General features: G+C 28.3%; 1 protein-coding gene and 1 long non-coding RNA gene across 10 annotated transcripts; both read right to left on the bottom strand.

Moving 5' to 3' along the window:
- Window positions 1-2073: 2073 nt before the first annotated feature.
- Window positions 2074-2557, bottom strand: LOC146721434 (uncharacterized). Its single transcript, XR_014925660.1, has 3 exons — window positions 2468-2557; window positions 2289-2357; window positions 2074-2188 (listed from the first exon to the last, which is right to left on the bottom strand). It is a non-coding gene; the product is annotated as an uncharacterized LOC146721434 (long non-coding RNA).
- A 10918-nt stretch (window positions 2558-13475) lies between these two features.
- Window positions 13476-21455, bottom strand: LOC114940672 (uncharacterized). 9 transcript variants are annotated; one of them, XM_085486759.1, is made up of 10 exons: window positions 20799-21455; window positions 20488-20709; window positions 20029-20109; window positions 19626-19907; window positions 17978-18232; window positions 16873-17736; window positions 14953-16611; window positions 14430-14548; window positions 14115-14343; window positions 13476-13985 (listed from the first exon to the last, which is right to left on the bottom strand). In XM_085486759.1, exons 2-9 carry the CDS (start codon window positions 20573-20575, stop codon window positions 14284-14286), a joined length of 3408 nt encoding a protein of 1135 aa, XP_085342885.1. In that variant the 5' UTR covers window positions 20576-20709; window positions 20799-21455; the 3' UTR covers window positions 13476-13985; window positions 14115-14283. The 9 variants fall into 9 exon arrangements, with proteins under 9 accessions (XP_085342885.1, XP_085342886.1, XP_085342889.1 ...); XM_085486760.1 differs by having other exon boundaries at window positions 20029-20088; window positions 20488-21455; XM_085486763.1 differs by lacking the exon at window positions 20488-20709.
- Between the last annotated feature and the right edge of the window lie 5412 nt (window positions 21456-26867).

Raw genomic sequence — 26867 nt, 5'->3', positions numbered from 1 at the left:
CGCATTTTCAGGCCAGCGTAAAAAGCAATGCAAAATTAATACCTAATCAAACCATCACATACCAATGTTCAAGCTCGTATGACAATAAAAACAATGATAAATTATTAAATTAAGGCCATGTGTAACGAGCAATACGATATTATTTTATTATTTAGAAGAAAATTCTTAATTTGAAATAATAATTACACAAACGTTTCGAGCTCTACTTGCTCCTCTTCAGTGCGCAAAAAAATAATGATAATAAATAACGATAATAAATAAATACATACATAAAATTCTAATAAAAAATCCGCAATACATAGTCAATATAAGTTATATAGTTAGTTATCGCCAATAATTGCTAATATTGTTATGCAAGATCTTGAAGAATCAATAATTAATGAATTGGACATTGGTATTGGAATATATTATAGATATGTAGACGACATTATTATGGTGGCACCAAAGAATAAAATTGATAGTGTACTGAATAAGTTTAATAGTTACAATCAACGACTACAATTTACGATTGAATACGAAATTAATAGAAGCATAAATTTTCTAGATTTAAACATTAAAATAATAAATAACGTCATACACTTAGATTGGTTTCAAAAAAAGACATGTTCAGGTAGAGTACTATCTTTTTTATCGAGTCACCCTATGTGCCATAAAATAGGAGTAATTTATAATCTTATTAATAGGGCATTGTTATTATCTCATCCCATATATCATAAGAAAAATTTAGAACTGTGTATTAAAATATTATTGGACAACGGTTACCCTATTCATTTAATCTTTAAAGAAATAAATAAGAGAATAAGAGTTTTAAACAATGGACAGTTTAACAACAATAGAAAAAAAGAAATTGCAGAAGATAATAGCAAGAAAAAATTTTTCGTCATTCCATACATTAATAACATTTCTGAGACAATAGCATCGACAATAAAAAAATCAGATTTCAGAGTAGGATACCGTTGTCTAAATAATCTTAACAAATTTATTAAAGTCCACAAGGACAAAAACGTGCATAACAATAATAATAATGTTGTCTACAAAATTAATTGTAAGGATTGTGAAGCTTCGTATGTTGGGCAAACCAAAAGAAAATTACGCACTAGACTAAAAGAGCATATGAATAATATTAAATTTGATTCCTCCAAGCATTCTGTGGTCTCTGAACATATTATAGATAAAAAACATGCTTTTGATTGGGATAACGTTAAAATACTTGATATTGAATCTAATTATTATAAAAGACTTATCTCAGAAATGATACACATCAAGGAACAAAGGCATGGTATAAATAATAACACAGACACCGAATTGCTTAACAACGCGTATTTCGACATTCTAGAAGAAATATCGAATTTTTAGACTTATGTAAATGTTTATTTTGTGAGATCTGACACCTATTTATTCGACTTTTTAAAAGACTAGACAACAGTCAAGTACTAACAATAAGGCCAACAACAATTAGAAGCATCGTCATCTCAAGTTATTCGGAACAATTTGTAAGCATAAAGGTTCAATATTTTAGTATTTAGTTTAATTTGTAATTTTTAATCTTTTTTTACATACACATTAGTGGAATCCTATTTTACAATTGAATAAATTTTCTAAATTCAGTTAACAAATATCAAATAATTTGGAGAGGATGGACATAATCATTGCCAGATCGAGGGACTTTCGTCAAATAACGATAAGTGGTTCGTTTGGAGCAATGTATAAGTGTCACTCCGAGTTTTTATTAATAATTCTAAAATATTTTATGAATAACCGGACGAATCATTCTGCTTCTAATTGGGTTCTTACTTTGTTGAACTATTTTAATGGTTTCAATTCATTGTAAATATATTTTGCGTTTTAACTATGACTTAACTATATAACTTATATTGACTATGTATTGCGGATTTTTTATTAGAATTTTATGTATGTATTTATTTATTATCGTTATTTATTATCATTATTTTTTTTGCGCACTGAAGAGGAGCAAGTAGAGCTCGAAACGTTTGTGTAATTATTATTTCAAATTAAGAATTTCCTTCTAAATAATAAAATAATATCGTATTGCTCGTTACACATGGCCTTAATTTAATAATTTATCATTGTTTCTAATGATTCTATATTAACTTTTGAAGAATTCTGCTCAATCAAGGTACTTGCATTCAAAGGGAGATTTTCTTTTTCGTTATTGGAGCTAAAGTTTCTAAAAATAGAAAATAGAGATTTCATTACTAATTTGCAAGTAGAAGCACTTTTAATTATATGAATAATTTATATGAATATTATGTTTATATTTTACATACTTTTGAAAAGAAATGTACCGTTTAGTCAATGGAGAGTTTTTGGTCACTGCATGCACGTTGGTCATTGTTCTGAAACAAAATATCAAAAATTGCTTTTTTGCAGTACAAAGAGTTTTAAGAAAATAATATATAAAAAAGAAATCTTGATTATTCTAATTTCTTCACAATTTTTACTATACCTTCTTTTCTTAACGAATGGATCCAAAAATTGCATGTTATTGAAAAATTCGAAAGTTTTCCTTTTTGAGGCTCCACTTCCAGTGATTGTCTCTTCTTGTCTTTGCTATTTCTCTCTTGTAAATCTTTCACGTAAGCGTGTCCATCTAGATTGGCACTCATCCGCTAGCAACAAAAATTACATTAAATTTAGCAGCATGCGGTACAATTTTTCATGCTAGATCGCATGCAATCTAGCTTGTTAAAAATGCTGCATGCTACATTTCTAGCAAATTGTTTACTAGTTTGCAATCTAACATGAAAAATTATACTGTCTGTCATTAGTTTAAATTAACATTACAATTTATTTCAATTACTTCATAAGTTTAAGTTATTCACACAAAGTAACTAATGAAAAATTAATTTCTTACAAAAAATTTGTTAAAATAAAGAATAAGTTGAAATTTAGAAAAATACTACATAAATACCTGTCATGTTCAAAACGATTGCAATTTCACTCCAGGCATTCAGCTTTTTCAACTGATCTTTAAAGTCAGTTAATTCTTTATTATATAAATAGGGATGGTCATGTACTAAAGCTATAAGTAAAGCATCTCCATCTATTTCGTTTTCATTTATTTTGTTCTCTATTTCACAAAAATTTTCATTTTTTATGTTCTCACTCAGTTTAAAGACAAGAGTGAGAAGACACAATGGATCTCGCTGGATCTAGGTGCCGTCGGGGGCCAAGTCATGGAACCACTCACTACCAATCTACTACTACTACTACTACTAAATCAAAGGGTACTCCATAAAAAATATTTTTATTAGTGTTTTGGAAAGCTCTCCAGATAAGCTACAAGAATATGTAATAAAAATTATAGGATTTCATCTAAAAAATTCAAGGTGACCTTATTCTGACCTTGGTAACGCCGTCCAAGGTCAAACTGATAAGATCAATAAATAGATTTTTTATAACTTTTGTCTGAATCTTTTTTCTGTAAAACGTATACTTTTCAAGATTTTTCAGTGTTCCGATCTTTTTTGGGACACTCTGTATATATATATATATATATATTATAATATATACACATACCTATTGATTTATTTAGCAATCTGTCTATCGAACTATCTATCATCTATCGATCAACCTATCTATCTATCTATCTATCTATTGATTTATCTGTCTCTTCTCTCTTTTCTACATTGCATTTTTTTATATATGTACATATGTATATAATAATTTTTTAAAAATATTGTACATTACAAAAGTAAAAATAATTAAATTTATAATCTAATAATATATAAAAATCTTTTATGAATATAATAATTACAAAGTTTTAGTAGATAATTTTTTGTAATAAATAAATGATTTATTCTTATCTAAATACTGCTCTGTTTTGATAATAATAGCATTATTATGTATTCAATCTCTAAAATACTTTTATATAAATTATTACAAAGAATTATTTACTTTATAATCAATTATAATTATTATAGATAGGCCTGTTTATACACATACACAGACATATATATATATATATATTGTGTGTAAGTGTGTGTATGTGTATAAACAGGCCTATCTATAATAATTATAATTGATTATAAAGTAAATAATTCTTTGTAATAAATGATTTATATAAAAGTATTTTAGAGATTGAATACATAATAATGCTATTATTATCAAAACAGAGCAGTAGTTAGATAAGAATATATCATATAAATCATTTATTTATTACAAAAAATTATCTACTAAAACTTTGTAATCATTATATTCATAAAAGATTTTTATATATTATTAGATTATAAATTTAATTATTTTTATAAATTTAACATATATAAGATAGGCAATAAGAGCCAAATCGCGGATGACAGTGCGTTATTCTAAACGAAACTAAATTTTTTCGTTAGAATTAAATACCTGTGCACAAGGCACCAAATTTTTACTTGGACACGGCCAAGATATAAAATTGGAATAATCTCTACAAGAGATTTTTAATTCCATGTATCCCCTATTCCCCCTAAAGAAATAAAGTGCGAGAGAAAAATATAGATCCGAAAGTCGCAGAATCGGGAATCGAACCCGAGACCTTTCGCTTGCCGGGCGACTGCTCTTCCAACTGAGCTATTCAGATCCTTTCGATTCTATACTTTTCTCTGTTATATATATTAATGTTGGTAAATAAACGCCTTTAAGCCAGCGTGTATAAATTAAGAGTTTAACTAGGCTCTGTAATATATAAATATAAATTTAACATATATAAGATAGGCAATAAGAGCCAAATCGCGGATGACAGTGCGTTATTCTAAACGAAACTAAATTTTTTCGTTAGAATTAAATACCTGTGCACAAGGCACCAAATTTTTACTTGGACACGGCCAAGATATAAAATTGGAATAATCTCTACAAGAGATTTTTAATTCCATGTATCCCCTATTCCCCCTAAAGAAAATAAAGTGCGAGAGAAAAATATAGATCCGAAAGTCGCAGAATCGGGAATCGAACCCGAGACCTTTCGCTTGCCGGGCGACTGCTCTTCCAACTGAGCTATTCAGATCCTTTCGATTCTATACTTTTCTCTGTTATATATATTAATGTTGGTAAATAAACGCCTTTAAGCCAGCGTGTATAAATTAAGAGTTTAACTAGGCTCTGTAATATATAAATATAAATTTAACATATATAAGATAGGCAATAAGAGCCAAATCGCGGATGACAGTGCGTTATTCTAAACGAAACTAAATTTTTTCGTTAGAATTAAATACCTGTGCACAAGGCACCAAATTTTTACTTGGACACGGCCAAGATATAAAATTGGAATAATCTCTACAAGAGATTTTTAATTCCATGTATCCCCTATTCCCCCTAAAGAAATAAAGTGCGAGAGAAAAATATAGATCCGAAAGTCGCAGAATCGGGAATCGAACCCAAGACCTTTCGCTTGCCGGGCGACTGCTCTTCCAACTGAGCTATTCAGATCCTTTCGATTCTATACTTTTCTCTGTTATATATATTAATGTTGGTAAATAAACGCCTTTAAGCCAGCGTGTATAAATTAAGAGTTTAACTAGGCTCTGTAATATATAAATATAAATTTAACATATATAAGATAGGCAATAAGAGCCAAATCGCGGATGACAGTGCGTTATTCTAAACGAAACTAAATTTTTTCGTTAGAATTAAATACCTGTGCACAAGGCACAGGTATTTAATTCTGCGACTTTCCCGATTCTGCGACTTTCGGATCTATATTTTTCTCTCGCACTTTATTTCTTTAGGGGGAATAGGGGATACATGGAATTAAAAATCTCTTGTAGAGATTATTCCAATTTTATATCTTGGCCGTGTCCAAGTAAAAATTTGGTGCCTTGTGCACAGGTATTTAATTCTAACGAAAAAATTTAGTTTCGTTTAGAATAACGCACTGTCATCCGCGATTTGGCTCTTATTGCCTATCTTATATATGTTAAATTTATATTTATATATTACAGAGCCTAGTTAAACTCTTAATTTATACACGCTGGCTTAAAGGCGTTTATTTACCAACATTAATATATATAACAGAGAAAAGTATAGAATCGAAAGGATCTGAATAGCTCAGTTGGAAGAGCAGTCGCCCGGCAAGCGAAAGGTCTCGGGTTCGATTCCCGATTCTGCGACTTTCGGATCTATATTTTTCTCTCGCACTTTATTTCTTTAGGGGGAATAGGGGATACATGGAATTAAAAATCTCTTGTAGAGATTATTCCAATTTTATATCTTGGCCGTGTCCAAGTAAAAATTTGGTGCCTTGTGCACAGGTATTTAATTCTAACGAAAAAATTTAGTTTCGTTTAGAATAACGCACTGTCATCCGCGATTTGGCTCTTATTGCCTATCTTATATATGTTAAATTTATATTTATATATTACAGAGCCTAGTTAAACTCTTAATTTATACACGCTGGCTTAAAGGCGTTTATTTACCAACATTAATATATATAACAGAGAAAAGTATAGAATCGAAAGGATCTGAATAGCTCAGTTGGAAGAGCAGTCGCCCGGCAATAAGAGCCTCGGGTTCGATTCCCGATTCTGCGACTTTCGGATCTATATTTTTCTCTCGCACTTTATTTCTTTAGGGGGAATAGGGGATACATGGAATTAAAAATCTCTTGTAGAGATTATTCCAATTTTATATCTTGGCCGTGTCCAAGTAAAAATTTGGTGCCTTGTGCACAGGTATTTAATTCTAACGAAAAAATTTAGTTTCGTTTAGAATAACGCACTGTCATCCGCGATTTGGCTCTTATTGCCTATCTTATATATGTTAAATTTATATTTATATATTACAGAGCCTAGTTAAACTCTTAATTTATACACGCTGGCTTAAAGGCGTTTATTTACCAACATTAATATATATAACAGAGAAAAGTATAGAATCGAAAGGATCTGAATAGCTCAGTTGGAAGAGCAGTCGCCCGGCAAGCGAAAGGTCTCGGGTTCGATTCCCGATTCTGCGACTTTCGGATCTATATTTTTCTCTCGCACTTTATTTCTTTAGGGGGAATAGGGGATACATGGAATTAAAAATCTCTTGTAGAGATTATTCCAATTTTATATCTTGGCCGTGTCCAAGTAAAAATTTGGTGCCTTGTGCACAGGTATTTAATTCTAACGAAAAAATTTAGTTTCGTTTAGAATAACGCACTGTCATCCGCGATTTGGCTCTTATTGCCTATCTTATATATGTTAAATTTATATTTATATATTACAGAGCCTAGTTAAACTCTTAATTTATACACGCTGGCTTAAAGGCGTTTATTTACCAACATTAATATATATAACAGAGAAAAGTATAGAATCGAAAGGATCTGAATAGCTCAGTTGGAAGAGCAGTCGCCCGGCAAGCGAAGGTCTCGGGTTCGATTCCCGATTCTGCGACTTTCGGATCTATATTTTTCTCTCGCACTTTATTTCTTTAGGGGGAATAGGGGATACATGGAATTAAAAATCTCTTGTAGAGATTATTCCAATATAATATCTTGGCCGTGTCCAAGTAAAAATTTGGTGCCTTGTGCACAGGTATTTAATTCTAACGAAAAAATTTAGTTTCGTTTAGAATAACGCACTGTCATCCGCGATTTGGCTCTTATTGCCTATCTTATATATGTTAAATTTATATTTATATATTACAGAGCCTAGTTAAACTCTTAATTTATACACGCTGGCTTAAAGGCGTTTATTTACCAACATTAATATATATAACAGAGAAAAGTATAGAATCGAAAGGATCTGAATAGCTCAGTTGGAAGAGCAGTCGCCCGGCAAGCGAAAGGTCTCGGGTTCGATTCCCGATTCTGCGACTTTCGGATCTGTATTTTTCTCTCGCACTTTATTTCTTTAGGGGGAATAGGGGATACATGGAATTAAAAATCTCTTGTAGAGATTATTCCAATTTTATATCTTGGCCGTGTCCAAGTAAAAATTTGGTGCCTTGTGCACAGGTATTTAATTCTAACGAAAAAATTTAGTTTCGTTTAGAATAACGCACTGTCATCCGCGATTTGGCTCTTATTGCCTATCTTATATATGTTAAATTTATATTTATATATTACAGAGCCTAGTTAAACTCTTAATTAATTATTTTTACTTTCGTAATGTACAATATTTTTGAAAAATTATTATATACGTGTACATATATAAAAGAATGCAATGTAGAAAAGAGAGAAGAGATAGATAGATCGATCGATAGATAGATAGATAGATAGATAGGTTGATCGATAGATGATAGATAGTTCGATAGATAAACATATTGCTAAATAAATCAATAGGTATGTGTATATATTATATATATATATATATATATATATATATATATATATATTTAGCATTGCCGACAGCACCAGGTTGATAATCCCTGAACAGGGCCCAGGACTTATAATTTTGCAATTTTTTTGAATAAAATAATTTATTCATGAAACTAATAAAATTATAACAAGAATATGTAATAAGAATATTTTTAAATTGATCTGTGTATTGGTTTAATTTATCGTCATCGAAGAGGAAAGAAGGAAAATCTCCGATTACGTTTATTTGTCAATCATAATTAAAAATATTCGAAAAATCATATGCTTTTGTTTTGTAATTGTCAATCTAATCTTTGATTGACTTTGCACGATAAGAAAATTAGTTATATTTTACAATTTTACATTATAAATGTTGATAAAAATTCAAGTTGTGAACTTTGACTTCGGAATCGAGCAAATTCAATCGAAGATAGTATCGACAATTTATCATTTGATCGAATATCTGATTGATAAGAAATAAACATAATCGGAGATTTTCTTTTCCTTTCCCTTTGATGACGCGATAAATTGAACCAATATATTGATCAATTTAAAAAAATTATTCTTATTAGTTTGATGAATAATTATTTTATTCATAAAATAGATTGCAAAAATAAAATCTTGGGCTTTTTTGTACGTGGATATCATTCTAATGCTACGGGCAGTGTAGGCACATTTGAAAATCTATATTTATAATTGTGCAAAAAATTATATATACAGGGTGTTCGGCAACAGGTGGGCCAAAATGTAAGGAGTGGTTCTACATGATAAAATAAGACGAAAATCAAGAATGACAAAATTGCGTCCGAGACTTTGTTTATTAATTATAAATATTTTAAACTTCGCATTAAGGGCGCCTGACGCACGGCAATTTTCCGATATTTTGCGTGCGTAAGGTACATCGGTAGAGTCGCCGTCAAAATACACTGTGACGCATAAGTATACAAAAACTTACATCGTAACAGTTGATGTATATTTTGCAAAATGTAAAATATTTATAATTAATAAACAAAGTCTCGAACGCAATTTTGTCATTCTTGATTTTTGTCTTATTTTATCATGTAGAATCACTCCTTACATTTTGGCCCACCTGTTACCAAACACCCTGTATATATATATATGAAGATAAAATTATATATATATATTCTTAAATATACGATTGTTTAGATGACAAAATAAAAAAGCAAGTTAAGATCATATATTTTAATTTCTTTATAATACAATATTATTATATGTATATATTTTAATTTTATTATAATATTGATAATATTATTATATTTATAATTTTTATAATAATTATAATATTTACTTGATTTCTTTTTATTAAAAAACAATTAATAAATTCTTAAAAAATTTCAATTATAAAAAACCTATAACATCTTTTTTTATCTTTATAAAGCAAACCAGTCTTATAGATAAATGAGGTAGCTTTTTATTTTTGCCGGACACTGTATATAAACCATAAAAGTAAATATGACGACAATCGTTAAAATTATTTTTATACCGCGATGTCTTAGATGATAGTTATGAAAACTGTTAACAGTCGTCAAAACTGCCTAGTTGTACTTGAAAACGTCGTCAAAACTGCCTTTAGACAAATATATATTATATTACATTTTATTACATATATCAAGAGACACGGTAGTGTTTCGCGCCAAGGACACGCGCAGCGACCGCGAGGCACCCCGTGTGCGAATCGGACATTTGAGAATATCACTGATTTCGGATACGCAATAACGGCTGAAACGATCAAGTTCTTACTACGTGTTTAATCGACAGATTGAAACCGATTTATATAATAAGTGTCTTTATTTTTTTGCTCTTTGTGTTTTATTAACGGAGATATAAAATTTAAAATTTGTTTTTTAAAAATATTGATTCAAGTTTTTTGGTCGTCGTTGACCTTCTTGTATTTGTGTGTAAAAATAATGTAAAATAAAAACGTGAATAAAAATTAGAATCTTATAATATTACATTTAATTTATAAAATATTATAATTATATAATATATAATATAATAAAAAATAACAAAAAAAGTCATAAAAATTTGATAACTCATAGCATCACTATTACGAGTGCTATGAGCTGTTTTTTAAAATCATTTATTATATTATTAGCTCTTACTCATTTTCTTATTTTATATTAACAAATATATATGTATTTATGAAAGTTAATATAATGATAATTATAAAAAGAAATATAAATTACTTTCAAATCATGCTACTAATTTTTCATATATATCTAATGGTTGATGTTGATATAAAATAAGAACGTTAAAGCTAATGTTGATATATAATAAGTAATATAAATAAAATAATATAAATATAATAATATAAATTCAATTAATAAAAAAATATAAATAAATAATATAAAGTCATACAAATTTAATAACCTATTACATTATGAGTACTGTGAGTTATTAAAAATGCACATATTCTTTATGACTTTTCTATTAACGTTATTTAATATAAATAAGTGACGTAAATTATAGATTTAATAAGCAAAAAGGACCATTATATTTTGATGAAATATGATGAGGGTGTTGGTAGGTTCTTTACTTCATTATTTTGAAATGTTTAAATAAATATATACTACAAAAAAGAGTGAAATCCATAAAAAATTACCTTTTTAAAACAAGGTTAAAAAAGGCGCCAAGTCCATGCGTCTTGTAAAGAAGAGTTAAATAAAAAACAGTATTTTTAAATTACTGAAGAAAATAATATTGAAAAAATTACGCTAAATAAATAAAAATTTATACAAAAAATTAAAAATTAGAAACTTATACAAAAATTAAAAATACAAAAAAAATTTTAGTTAAAAAACATATAATATAATATAATATATATTTATCCAAAGGCAGTTTTGACAACGTTCTCAAGTATAACTAGGCAGTTTTGACGACTGTTGGCAGTTTTCGCGACCGTCGTCAAACATATCGCAGTACAAACGCAGTTTTAACGACTGTCGTCATATCTACCTTTATATAAATATTTATACTATATGCATAGTAAACCACGTAGAAGAACGTTTTGTATTATTGAAGTAACTATTATATATTTATAAGCAGTTTTATTTTGTTGTATAGTTGTTTTACGTATAATATACTGTACGTAAACATTTAATAATTGTACTATATTCTTTGGCGCTTAAAATTTCATGTCACGACAGTGAGATTTTACGTGCAAAAAAACACCATATATAATTATTAATTGCTTTAAACAGTACAACATGTAAAACACAGATATACATAATATAACAACATTTAAATATGAAAATATTTTAACCAAGCATTTTTCTACATTGTTTACTGAATGTATATATATATATATATAGGCATACAGCCATATAAAGGTAGATTTGACGACTGTCGTTAAAACTGCCTTTATATCGCGGTGCCTTTGACGACGGTCGTGAAAACTGCCAATAGTCGTCAAAACTGCCAAATTATACTTCAAAATGTCGTCAAAACTGCCTTTAGACATATATATATACTATATGCATAGTAAACAACGTAGAAAAACGTTTTGTTGAAATAACTATTATTTATAAGCAGTTTTATTTTGTTGTATAGTTGTTTTACGTATAATATACTGTACGTAAACATTTAATAACTGTACTATATTCTTTGGCGCTTAAAATTTCATGCCACGGCAGTGAGATTTTACGTGCAAAAAAACACCATATATAATTATTAATTGCTTTAAACAGTACAATATGTAAAACACAGATATACATAATATAACAACATTTAAATATGAAAATATTTTAACCAAGCATTTTTCTACATTGTTTACTGAATGTATATATATATATATAGGCATACAGCCATATAAAGGTAGATTTGACGACTGTCGTTAAAACTGCCTTTATATCGCGGTGCCTTTGACGACGGTCGTGAAAACTGCCAATAGTCGTCAAAACTGCCAAATTACACTTCAAAATGTCGTCAAAACTGCCCTTAGATATATATATATATATTATATTATATTATACATATATACACATGTATACATATTATATACATATACAATATATACTCTGCACAAATTACAGGAATGTGAACATTACATCTGTTACTACAATATATGTAATAAGACAATTAAATCGGATTTATATTATACCAACTAATGTCCTATGTAGGAAAAATTAAATCAGACTTATATGCGAAATAGTAGTATAAAGAAAAATTCACAATAGAGAATTTTTAGTATATAAGCAAAATTTAATATTTTTACTTAATTTGATTGTTTTACGTGACAGAAAAATTTTTAATTTCTTTATGCATTGGATATTTTCACATATTAGTTTATGATATATGTATATAATTTTTATTTTTTTTTAAGTAACTATTTTATTATAAAGAATCTGAAGTTAATTAATTAAACTATAATAATTTAATAATTTTTGTTAAATATATAATTAGGAAAATGTGTCTTAAATTATTAACATATTCCAGTGTATGTTGAAACTTGCGACTCAAAACACCATAGGAAAAAGGTTTTTGTAAAATTAAAAAATAAAAGTATTTACAATTATACTTTACAACGAATTTGTGCAGTAGTTTTTGAGATGTAAGGATTTAGATGTTTTTAAGGAAAGTAGTAATTTTTGAGATATAAAGATTTAAAATTTTTTAAGGACCCAATTATAGGCTACGTTCATATACGTCCTGTTTTTGAATTATACGTATATGCGATACTAATTTAGTATTGCATGTTCTATTCACTAATGGGCGATTAGATTGCTTGGAATAAAAAATATCATATTTATTATTATTTCTTAATTTATTGAGAACATTTCTAGTATTATATTGAGTAATAATCTTTTTAATTTAATTCTGAATGGTATACATATAAATCACATTATATAACATATATAATCACAAATACGCATAACGTTTATAGTTAATAATGCACTGAATATATTGCTTTATATGTATTTTATAATTACCGAGATCTTAATTTCTATATAAGTTCTTTATTTTAATGAATACATGTCTTAATATTAAATCAATCTTTATCTTTTTTAGAGAATTCTTGTGATACATCTTAGATTTATATCTAAGCAAAATATAACAAAATTTATAGTAATTTTCTTCTTGAATATAATAAAATGTATCTAAGCAAAACAAAACTCAAATATAGTAATTCTCTTCCTGAATATAAAAAATTAAAGAAACAAAACGAAACATCCAATCCAATATATTTATATAATTACTGAAATCTTAATTTCTATATAATTTCTTTCTTTTAAATAATACATATGTCTTAATATGAATCTACTCTTCATCATTTTCAAAGAATTTTTGTAATATATTTTAAATTTGTATCTAAGTAAAATATATCAGAACTTAAATATAGTAATTTTCTTCTTCAATATAATAAAATAAAAAAAAACAAAACATTCAATATTGTTTTGTCTTTTTGTATTGAACGTATAAAATTTTTAGAATAGTTATACTTTTAAATATATATAATAATACCTTTAAAATAATTAACTTTTTGTTTTTATTTGATTACTAATCCAAGATTTTATTTGAGCGTTTGTGCGGTTTTTCAATATAGGATACTTGACTTTTATTTCATTTATTTGACTAAAAGATGGCAATTTATTATTTTTTATATTGACTGAAAATGAGGATAAGACCGCTTCGCGTTCATTATCAGTCCATCGGATTTTATTAGCTTGTCTTCTTTTAGGACCAAAAGGAGATACTGAAATATGAAGATTATGTTAGTAAATTTGCTTATAAGTACTAATATACTTATAAGCAAATTTTATATACAATTATATCAAGAATAAATTATACCAATGTATTATATATAAACATTATTTAAACATACTTCTCTTCTTTCTTTTTTCTGTACTACTATTTATACTATCTTTCCTGCTAAGCATTTCTCCGGTTTTTTTAATATTCTTGTAGATTGATTACTTGAACTATTTTTACTTAAATCTGTATATTCATCGTCATCTTCATATTCATCGTTAGATTCTATCACATTTTTATTATCATAAACTGTTTCCTTTTTTGATTTTTTTTAATTTTCTTTGTAGAATCGAAGGAATGCACTATAAAATATCAATATTATAACATATGCCTATATCCAATTCTTTTTATGTTAATTATAGATACCATATTATTATTTATCTCTTACCATTTGGTATTCAGACTTCGCAACACACACTTGAAATATCGGGGAAAAGGACTTGTTAAAACGATAATCATGCTCAAATGTCGCATAACTTGGCATCTCAGACCAATCGCCTTGCATATCTATTGGTCAACAGCGAAGAATCGTTTCAATTTTATATTTTAATATTTAACTAACTTTGTATTTTTAACATTTAACTTTGTATTTTAATATTTAACTTTTATGTATTGATAAAGACTGTAGTGCAGTCGAAACGTTTACAATTTATATCGATTCTGTAACGGAATGTTAATTTAATTATTTAACTATTAATAAAAATTTTTACACCTTATTTATTTGCTCGTTCAGTTGGCCTACTATATATGATTTGTTTAATTTTGTTAAATTATACGAGCCTTTCATTAATTAATTATTTATCTCATTATATACTTGTATTAATAAGCAGTATAAATATATTTCAAAGGTTATATATATGTATACATACATTTGGAATCTGTATTAAATGTAAATATATATTTAAACATACCTTTTCTCTTCTTTTTTTCTAATATATTATTCATTTGATCGCCATTTCTAAATTGTTGAAATTTTTTTATATTTTTTGATATAGGTAACGTATTAGTAGTTTTTAAACATATATTTGTGTTAAGTTCATTATCTGATTCTATGTTATCATCTTCTTGACTTTCATTGCTTTCATCGGATGTCTCTTCTCCTTGAGCGTATTTTAACAATCGTGATATAGCCAAATCTTTTGTGATAACAGATTGCCTATAATGTGATCTATGTATTTTTTCATGATGGCCCATGAAGTTTGCCAAATCACTAACTTGATTATCAGATACATCTAATGTAATGCACATTGTAGCAATGTGTTTTCGTAATGTTGTACCTCGTAGAGAAGTTGGTATCTCTGCTCCAGAGGCTACAGAAAATTTGCGCATTAGGACACATGCTCTTAAATATTTGTGTCTTCTTTTATCAGTTGAGTTTATACCAAACACATAAGGATTTTCTACGGGAACACTAGCTTGTTTACGATACTTGACGATCATTTGTATACATGACAATAATTCCTCATGAAGTAAAACGGGAACTGTTCTTGCTAATTTTCCACGTATTGTTACACGCACATATTTCGATAAGGATTTTTGTAACTCAGGTGCTTCGTCTTTTGAAATTGCCGCAGGATTTTTTAAATCTTCTATTAAAATGCGTTCTAATTCGCCAGCACGTCTTCTATTGAACATCATGGTAGACACTAATGTCGTTTCAGCTAGTCTTCGCCACGTTTGAATTGAAAATCCATCGTTTTGTAATAATTTTAGAGCATTCGTACGTTCATCTTTCAAATAAGAATTCAATATTTTAATATCATCTATAGACGGTAAAACTATGTTTCTTTGTCTCATTCGACGGCCTTGAGTTTCATGTACAACTTTGTTTACGCTGATAGGATAATCTTCTTCAAATAATTTTAAAAAATTTTCTACTATAACTTGATTCTCGAGTTCTTGTCTTTTTATGCATATGCTCCTTAAAATTTGTCCAACTTGCTTTATGAGAGTTCCTAACGATGATGCTACAGAAGATACCTTGTATGTCCATGTTGTTTCATCAAATTGTGCAAGATTATTAACAGCTTTCACACAATAATCATATCTCTTTGGATTATATATTGAAGTAAAATCTACCACAGTATTATCAATTTCCTTCATAGTAGCCAGAAATCGTCCTAGTAGTCTTAATCGTGCTCTAATCATGTCATGTTGGTGTTGAAGACGATACTTTAGACACATTTTATTTCCATAAGCAATTAATAACTCATCATATCTAATAAGCTGAGTTATAGTATCTTCTCTCATCACTGGAAATACTAGTCTTCTTAATACTGTACTTGCACTATAATGTATACGGCAAGCTACTGTGCGTCCTAATACTTTTACATTTCTTTGACGAGACTCAGTCTTTTGTGTACTTAACTTAAAATGATGTCGAATGTTATTCTTAGAAAAGTATCCTTTACATTTTGCACATGGAATAAAATCGACCGCTTGCTTGTTTAATTTTTTTGCCGGACGACGACATACAATTAAATTTCCTTTATTAACGTTAGGATCTGTATTATATACAAAATTTCCTGTTCGTCTAATTATAGCAATAATTTTTTTCCGTTCTGGGTTACCTAAAATTTGTAAAAAAATAAAAATGATAAAATTTAGGAAATTGCAAAGGGCTTCAATAGTAAATATAAAAGTAACAGATTGAGGGCCAATTGAAGCTAAGAAACGCAACGTAATAAGCGTCGAAATTCTAGTATTTCTAGAAATTTCGACGCTTATTCTTACGTTTCCTAGCTCCGATTAGTCCTTAATCTACTACTTTGATAAAATTTAGATTATTAAAAATGATAAAATTTAGATATTAAAAATATATAATTATTTACCTTTAGGTAAGAAACAAAACTTTTTTACATCTTCTTCAGTATTGTGTATTGATTCTAAATGCCTTGCAAATTGTGATTGCAATTTTTTACAGTATGGACACATACTCAACTTTAATTTGCGATTATCAGATGTTTCAACGTACATATCTTTATCGTCACATATATTTACTTTAGATAAATTTAATGAACTTGTTAAATTTAATTTACTTTTATTTAATTTACTTTTATTTATACTTGTATGATTTGTATTATCGCTAAGTTCATCTTCATCTGAATCTTCTGATACAGAACAATCTGATGTGTGGAAACTGTCATCCATATTACGCTCAGATGTAAGAGAATTATCAGACTCAATATTAGCATTAGTACTCATACATTCTGATGTTGATTTTTCTTTTGTTAATGTAGATTCTGCAAGTGGAGCAAAATCTACCAACATAGTATTTAAACTGTTATTATCCATGACGCAAGTCTTATTTAAAATATTTCCTTCGTCAATAATTTTATAAGTATTATTAAATTCTACATTGGATATAATTTTTATAGTCTTAATCTTATCGATTGCCTTTATATTTGCATCACAAAGCGTTATATTAATATCATTTTTATCACTTATGTTGCATATCTTAATATCACAGGCATTTTTGTCATATACAATATCATTTCTATCAGTTATATTGCATTGCTCAATATCACAGGCGTTTTTGTCATATAAAATATCATTTCTATCACATATGTTGCATTGTTCAATATCGTTTTTGTCATATAATGAACAAATATCATCTATATTCGAATTTATATTTGATGCATTAACATTTAATGTAGTATCAATGGGTAATACAGCAGCATTAATTAATGATGAATCTAGAAATAAAAATAAAAATAAGATTTTCAAAACTTAATGTACCAATAACTATTGCTTCCAATTGATATTTTTACTTTATTTAGATACTACATCTTTGAATTTTTTTTATATTCATTTTTGATAAAAATTTATAGAGTATGTATATTTTTATTGTAAATATAAGTAATATGCAAAATATATTTAAAATGTTGTTTTAAATAGTATATAGTCATATTCAGTATACATATGCTGAAATCTTACCATTTATTATGTTGTTAGTATTAAGTAATTTATTGCAATTTTTGTCAATAGTAGAAATATCTTTAGGTAAATGCGCAAGGTCTTTAATTTTATTTGCATCGCAAGATCTTATATTATCATTTTTATCATCCATGCTGCATTGCTCCATATCAAAAAACGTGCAAACATTTTCTATATTCGAATTTACATTTAATGTATCAATGTTTAATATTGTATTAATATCTAATATAGCATCAGTATCAATGAATGATGAATCTGAAAAGAAAAATGTATAATTAAAAAAAAAGACTAATGCAGATATTGGTATCAATTGTATATAATTTACTTTTATTTATAAATAAAATGCCAAATATTTCAACTCTGTGCAATTCACACACAGATCCATAAAATCAATATCTCATATAACTAAGTTATTAATAACAAAGAGCACAATAGAGAATTAATACTAAAAGCAGTTACGTAATAATTAAGTCTATGCAATATGCAAATTAGAAAGCTAAAAAAAGATTGTAATATCAAACTAATAACTTGTAAAATGAAACGACTAAGAGCTGATTTTTCTTGCTTGAATACCTGCACATGTTGACTTTGTTTGCTCTCTTTATTAGTTTTAAAATAGTTCATCTTTATTAATTTTAAAATAATTAACCTTTTTAGTTATTATATATTTTTACAGCCATTTTATATCTGCTATTGCATAAATCATTGCTGATTTGATTTTATGACACCTTTTTATATCTCTGACATGCTGTATCCACTGCAACTTTAATATTTGTACATTTAATCTGCTTTATGATATTTGTGTATTTTAGTTTCTTGTACTGCTATTGATAAAGAAAAGAATCAGAATTGAATCAAAACGTTTGGCGTTTTGGTTATAAATAAATAAATTCTTCAAAATCATACACCAACATTTAAAAATATCTATTCTTTTCACAATTAAGATTCCATATCCTTAACCCCTTTATCTGTTTTTGATAACAATTTATTATTTATTCTGATAACAATTTATTAAAAGTACGTACATAATACTCATTTTGTAAATATTTTATAAAAAGTAATGCGTACAATTATCATAAAAAAGAAAATGTCTAATAAATATACATTGAATGTATTTAAAATGTCTTACATATACAATTAGATATATGCAGAAATCTTACCATTCATTATATTGATATTATTAGTTAATTCATTAGAATTTTTATTGGTAATAGGATTATCGTTATGCAAATATGCACGATCTTTAATTTCATTATTCGCACTTGCATCATCACAAAGCATTGTATTATTCACTTTTATCACACACGTTGCATTATATATCACAGTTTTTATCAACTAATGTACAAATATTTTTTGTATTCATATCCAATGTATTCATATCCGATGTATTAATATTTAATGTGGCATTTGTATCTGCAGTTAATAATGCATTTGAAAAATAATTAAATAAGTTAAAAAATATGTATATAAAATATTGTATCGCAAACATAATTTATAGAAAAACAAAATTTACTAGATTATTTTTATTAATTTTTAATTTAGTTTTGTAATTTATAAAAAATAAATATAACTATAATTTAAAAAATATTTACATAATTGCACAATACATATTATGTATACAAATAGATTAAACATATCAAAGACTTACCATTTATCATGTTATCATTAGCTATTTTATTATTAACTACTTTATTGGGACTGCCATCACTAGAGAGAGTAGGAACATTTTTAGACGAAAATGTAGGATTTTTATCATTGCTGTGTGTTATATCAAACAGCGGTAAACTGTTACCAATTTTGTCACTTTTAGTGCATTGTTCAATATTATTGGAATCATTCGATGATGCGCAAATATCTTCACTCTTATTCGAATTTGGCATATTTGATATATCATTTGATGTGTTATTAGTATCAGAAGTTAGCGATACATCTAAGAAATGAAATTTGAATAATATTTTATTGTACATATATTAAATAAGTATAATTTTGAATAAATTTTTTAAATTAATATATATGTATATATATAAATAATGCATATATTCTAACATTACCTGATGAAATATTTAATAATTCTATAGCTGGAATTGCTTTATTCAAATTGTCTGCAATTTCTTGTAAAACAGATTTATTTGCTGAAATTTATACATAAAAAAGAAAATAAAAAATGGACACATTATACACATATATTGCTATGCAATATTATTGCATAGATATTTTTCAATATTATTTTTGCATAAATAATATTACAATATATCTGTAGAATGACAGTGAATAACATACATGTGTATAAATATATTTAAAAATAAATATAATTTTATAAAATTTTAGATACCACAATACTGTACATAAATATTGCAAAATAAAAAAAATCTGTTTATAAAAATGTACACAAATGTATATAAAAAATGCAAAAGATATGCAAGACAATATCAAATCATATTCTCTGAATAATTTTTTTATAATTCTGGAAAGGGTTATTATAGATATTATATATTAATACATATACTCACTATGAACTGCGATAATGTGAGATTTTTTTACTTTTTTCTTTTTTGAACACACAGTATAACGTCCTTTAGCAAATATTAATATAAACATTTTGTGTGTGTGTATAAACAACTGCAACAAATGCAAATATGCGCAGAAACAAAATCGAGAATATAATATTTATTCCGTCATCGAGCCATCCGTATGGTTAGGTTATGAGGTTAACATATTATTTTATTTTTAACCTAATGATATATCACAAAAAGAGTGTGAATGCGAATATCAAAAGATAATGGCTATACACTTACATAATCATAATCAATTATACACTTACATAAAAATACGATCTATTAATATAAAATAACTCGATTGCAATATATGTATTGCTCATCTACATGATGATATTGATGTTCTAAACGAGTTTGCGGAAATCGTATATAGACGATATAGACTAGACATGCGGAAAAGCTGCACGCTCATTGGATATCGCGCATCGCGTGTCGCGTCATCGCGCTGGTGTGCAGGAGCCATTATGATTTACGACTCTATTGTAGACTAAGCTTTAAATTAATCTTTTGTAAGGAAAAGCATTGAAATAAATATTAAAGCTTTGAATGGTAATATAAATATTTTTACTCCTCTCTATATATATTTATAATAGAAAAAAAAATATTACTATTTTTTAAATTAAATGCAGCTACATGCATATTTAAAAAAGTGCATATGATCATTAAGAATGCCTTTATATATACCGCGATGTCTTTGACGACAGTCGTGAAAACTGCCAATAGTCGTCAAAACTGCCAACTTATACTTCAAGATGTCGTCAAAACTACCTTTAGACAAATATATATATATTGTACAATATATTATATATATGTGGGTGTATATACAGGGTGTCCCAGACCTACCGTATCACACGTTAATAGGAGATTCCTGAGGCGATTTGGAAACGATTTTTCCTCAGCGAAAATGTCCAGGCACTAATAATTTTTGTGTTATAAACGATTGAAAATAGAAGATTTTTTGTAAATTAAAAAATAAATGTAAAAATAAATTATTAACAAACTACATTTTTTAGTTAATTTTAGGTAAAGTTTACTTTAATAGAATTTTAATTTAAAGCTTATTGTTAGTTACAAAGATACATGATTTCAAAAGTTTGGGAACAATAAAAAAATGATGACCTTTCTCGATATTTTCGCTGAGGAAAAATCATTTAGTAACGTAACAAATTCTTAAATATGTAAATGTAATAAGATGCATTCATAATTAAAAAACGAATAACTTTTGTTGTATATTTATAGTTTTAATGCAAGAGTATGTATATATGCAACAAGCCTTAAAATTTTTTAATCAATCTTTTTTACTTATAGCGCAATCATTACTAGAAATAATGCTATGTTGAATCTATGCGACACAATATCAGTACTGGGTATGACTAGTGCAATTACAGTATATAATATTTTCAAATGGTCATTCGATGATCTTTTTATTACAGGTCACAAGATTCTATCAGTGGATACAATAATATTAAGTTCTCCCTTAAAAGATTCTCATGTTTTGTATGGATTCTTTCCCTTAACATTTGATGTAAACTGGATATATGACTTGCAAATTAGTATCCATCAAGTTCTTTGGGCTGTTTATAAAATAAAAAAACAAAATTAATAGAGAATGTGACATTTAAACCTTGTTTCTACAGCAAACTTATCAGTATAATTGTCATCGTCACACTTTAGTCTTTCCTTAGATTGAAAGGACAAAACAGGTAAGGAGACATGATATTTAAAAAATATTATATCATACTCTAGTTACCACTCTAGTCATATTCAGCACTGGTAAATATACGCAGGCATAGATTTAACATTGCATTATTCCTAGGGTAACGGATGCACTGTAAGTAAAAAAAGATTGATTAATGATTTGAAAAAACTTTTTAGGCTTGTCGCCCATACTCTTGTATTTAAAAACTTAACAATAAACATTAAAAAATATTCGTTCCTAATTATAATGTATATCTTATGACCTAAACATTTAAGAATTTGTTTACATTATTAAATGTGCACATTCTTTTTATAACAAAAAATATTTACCCAATGCTATTGCGAAATGAAGGCTAAAGACCAAAAATCTCGTAAACTTTTAAATATGTTTAGAACTAAATATCTCTAATAAGATATTAAATTAATGATATATGTAAAATTAAGCTTCCTGTCATATGTGCAGAGTATACATATAGGTATACATAATAATATAATATAATATATATTATCCAAAGGCAGTTTTGACAACGTTCTCAAGTATAACTAGGGCAGTTTTAACGACTGTTGGCAGTTTTCGCGGACCGTCGTCAAACATTATCGCAGTACAAACGCAGTTTTAAACGACTGTCGTCATATCTACCTTTATATAAATATTTATACTATATGCATAGTAAACCACATAGAAAAACGTTTTGTATTATGTGAAGTAACTATTATATATTTATAAGCAGTTTTTATTTGTTGTATAGTTGTTGTACGTATAATATACTGTACGTAAACATTTAAAATTTTGTATAATACTATTCTTTGGCGCCTTAAAATTTCATGTCACAACAGTGAGATTTTACGTGCAAAAAAACACCATATATAATTAGTAATTGCTTTAAACAGTACAACATGTTAAACACCGATATACATAATATAACAACATTTAAATATAAAATATTTTAACCACAGCATTTTTCTCATTGTTTACTAAATGTATATATATATATAGGCATACAGCATATAAAGGTAGATTTGACGACTGTCGTTTAAAAACTGCCTTTATATCGCGGTGCCTTTGACGACGGTCGTGAAAACTTGCCAATAGTCGTCAAAACTGCCAAATTATACTTCAAAATTTTTGAAAAATGCCTTTAGACAAATAATATATATATTTCTTTCGGGAATCCAAGAGTTTTTAACCACGCAAAATTTCAAACATTTTTAATTGTTTAGATCCCTAGGGACATTTTTAAAAAAACGGATTCGGGGCCGCAGAAGAACGCGCGAAAAAGACGGAACCGACGGTGGGAAAAAGAGTGGCTCGGGTCGCGGAGACGCTTCCGTAAACAAATTTCCACAGGTTCACCCGGGGGCCCAAAAAAAAATTAGGAACCGAGTTAAGAAAATAAAAAAAAATAATGATTACAGATACTAACAATAATTTTCGATATACCCCCACATCCATTCTCCCTAATTCCCCCCCGAACCCGCGAACCCCTTCCTTCCCTCACCTATCTCTCCCGAAAAACCCTGGAAACCCCCGAAGCTAGAATCATAAATCAGACTTTTATTCGGAAGAAGGACTTTTTTCCGGGGGGGAACTTGGGAAAAGTGAGGTGGGGGGAATATTTGAGGGAAATGGGGTATAAAATGTAGGGAGAGAAAATAGTGTGAGAATCTATCAAATCAATCTCTTCTCTTCCCTGGCTCCTAATCACTTTTTCCCTTATTCTCTTCTTTCTTCTCTCCATTCCCCTCCTTTTTCCAAATTTCTATTTTCAACTTTCTCATTTCCTCGCCTAACTTCTCTGTTATCTTCTCCCCTATCTCCTCCATCATCCTCCTTAACTCCTCCTTTTCTATCCCCCCTACCTCTCTATTCAGCCTTTCTGTCTTTTTGCTCCTTCTTAGGCTTCTTTCCTCTTCCTCCTTATCCTCCTCTCCCCTTCTTCTCTTTTCCTTTTCAAAAAATCCTCTATACATCCCATACTGCTCCTCCTCTCCTTCCCTAACTCATCTACTCTTCTCGGCCTCCCTGCCTTCTTTTTTATTTCTTCCTTATCTCCCTTCTTTCCCCCTTCCTCTAACATCCTATCTCTATTGGTCTCTATCCTCCTATCTCTAATATTCTCTTCATTAATCATTTTTCTATCTGTAATATTCTCTTCATTAATCATTTTTCTCTTATTGCTTTCTTTCTTCGATTCACCTACTCTATGCTCCAACTCGCTCCAATTCGCTAGTGAATTTCCTAGTGAATTCCCTAGTGAATTCCCTATCTTTTTACTCTACTGCACCTACTCCCTACACCTACTCTCTTTCTTCCACGTGTCTACGTGTCCACGTGTCTCACCTTTTCCTACTTTTCTACTTTCTAACTCCTTACCCCTTTATCTTCTCCTATCCTTTCAATCTCTCCTCCTCTTTTTTCTACACCCTCTCACCTCTTATCTCCTATTCACCTCACCCCTTTTCTCACTCTTTCCTCACAAATATCTGCCACGCTTTCACACACCTGTCACTCACTCTCTTACCGGAACCGGAAGCCAAAAGTTAAATATTAAAATACAAAGTTAAATGTTAAAAAAATACAAAGTTAGTTAAATATTAAAATATAAAATTAAAACTATTCTTCGCTGTCGACCAATAGATGTGCAAGACGATTGGTCTGAGATGCCAAGTTATGTGACATTTAATCATGCTGCGGATATATTACTCGAATTAAATCAATGTCAGATAAAATTAAAAAATCTTTCAACTTACATTATCGTTTTAACAAGTCCTTCTTCCCGATCTTTCAAGTGTGTGTTGCGAAGTCTGAATAACAAATGTCAAAGTAGAGAGCGTGATGTATTTATTTATTACCAATGTTTTTTCTAAACTATGATTCAGCAATTTTTTTAAGTATGTCAAAATAACTACTGTCTAACAATTCGGTGTCTTTATTTAAATTAATTTCATTTTTCTGTTCAATGTGGATCATTTCAGATATTAGCCTTTTATGGTAATTCTTTTCATGATGTATAATTTTAGTGTTGTCCCAGTCAAATGTATGTTGTTCGTTTAGAATGTGTTCCGTGACAACCGAATGTTTAGCAGAGTCTAATTTAATATTATTTTTATGTTCTTTAAGTCTCGTTCCTAACTGTCTTTTTGTCTGTCCGACATATGTGGCGTCACAATCGTTGCAATTCAATCTATAAATAACATTAGAATTCGTGGGGCAATTATTTCTGTTCTTTTGAACTTTTATGAAGTCATTCAATTTTTTAATGCAACGATATCCCACCACTACGTCAGGTCTTCTTATTGCTGAAGCAACTTTCTCAGATATTGATTCTATATATGGTATGACAAAATATTTAATGTTAATATTAGTATTATTAGTATCTGTTATATTGTTGTTATTAGACTTGTTGAATTTCTTAGTTGAGAGATTTTTCAATCTGCGTTTTATTTCTGTAAAAATTAGATCAAGAGGATAACCGTTGGATAGCAAAATGTTAATAGCTTTCTCTATGTTTTTTTTATGAAATTGCGGATGTGATAGTAATATAGCTCTATCTACCAAGTTATAAATTGTTCCTATTTTATGACAAATCGGATGATTTGAAAAAAATGAAAGTAATCTACCTGAGAATGTCTTTTTGTGATACCAATCTAAATAAATTTTATTATCTATTACTTTGATCATTATGTCTAAAAAGCTTATACAACGATTATCCTCTTTTTCTAATGTAAATTGTAGTCTATCGTTATAATTGTTGAATTCGTTCAAAACATATGTAATATTGTCAGCGGAAGTGCATAAAATAATGTCGTCTACATAACGGAAATAAAAAGTCAGTTCGCAATTTAAATTACTAATTACCAATGTTTCCAAGTCCTGCATGACTATAATGGCAATGATCGGAGAAAGTGGGGAACCCATAGGAGTCCCATAAATTTGTTTGTAAGTTATGTTATTAAAAGTGATAAATGTAAAAGTTAATATAAATTTTATCATACTTATGAATTCATTTTTGGGAATTGTGTGTGACTCAGTGTTGTGAGACGGGCCCGGTTTTCTCGCGCATGCGCGGCCATGTTGTCTGTTAGGCTAGTATTAACAGACACGTATCTAGATGACTGTCTGCAGAGGATATGGGCGCGAATTGGCGCGAAAGCTTTGGCCCAACAGAGGAATACAACGCGAAAGCCCAACGGAAGAAGATTAAATATCAGTAAGTAAATGTAAATTATGGATTGTAATAATAACAGTAGTAGTAGTAGTAGTAATAGTAGCAGTAATATTGGTAAAGGAGTTATCAAGAAACGTAGACTTAGAAATTTTCAAAATTCTTGGTTAGATGAAAATAATTTTAAAGGATGGTTAACTCCTCATCCTGATATTCAGAATAAAGCGCTTTGTACTGCATGTAATAAGGCCATTAGATGTTGCAAAACAAATTTAACTGCACACTCACAGACGGCAAAACATATCAGAAATATAAATTTGTCTAATTTTGAAGCCACCGTTAGTGTTAATAGTAATTTATCACATAAAGATAAAGTTAAACGCGCCGAAATAAAATTATCTGCCTTTTTTGCTGAACATAACGTAGCTTTTTATTGCGCGGATCATTTAACTCCTTTATTAAAAGATATTT

Source organism: Nylanderia fulva, unplaced genomic scaffold, assembly GCF_048542155.1.
Source record: "Nylanderia fulva isolate GAGA-0341 unplaced genomic scaffold, ASM4854215v1 Scaffold477, whole genome shotgun sequence".
NCBI classification, from domain to species: Eukaryota; Metazoa; Arthropoda; class Insecta; order Hymenoptera; family Formicidae; genus Nylanderia; species Nylanderia fulva.
The sequence above is the reverse complement of the archived record's forward strand: the minus strand, read 5'-3'. Positions and strand labels throughout refer to the sequence as shown.

Coding starts and splice junctions, on each gene's coding strand:
- LOC114940672 (XM_085486759.1), bottom strand. CDS start 20,575: ATGTTTATATTAATATTTGCTAAAGGACGTTATACTGTGTGTTCAAAA. Junction 17,737..17,977: donor TACTAACAACATAATAAATG/GTAAGATTTCAG, acceptor TTTTATTTCTAG/ATTCATCATTAATTAATGCT. Junction 16,612..16,872: donor GTTTTGTTTCTTACCTAAAG/GTAAATAATTAT, acceptor TACAAATTTTAG/GTAACCCAGAACGGAAAAAA.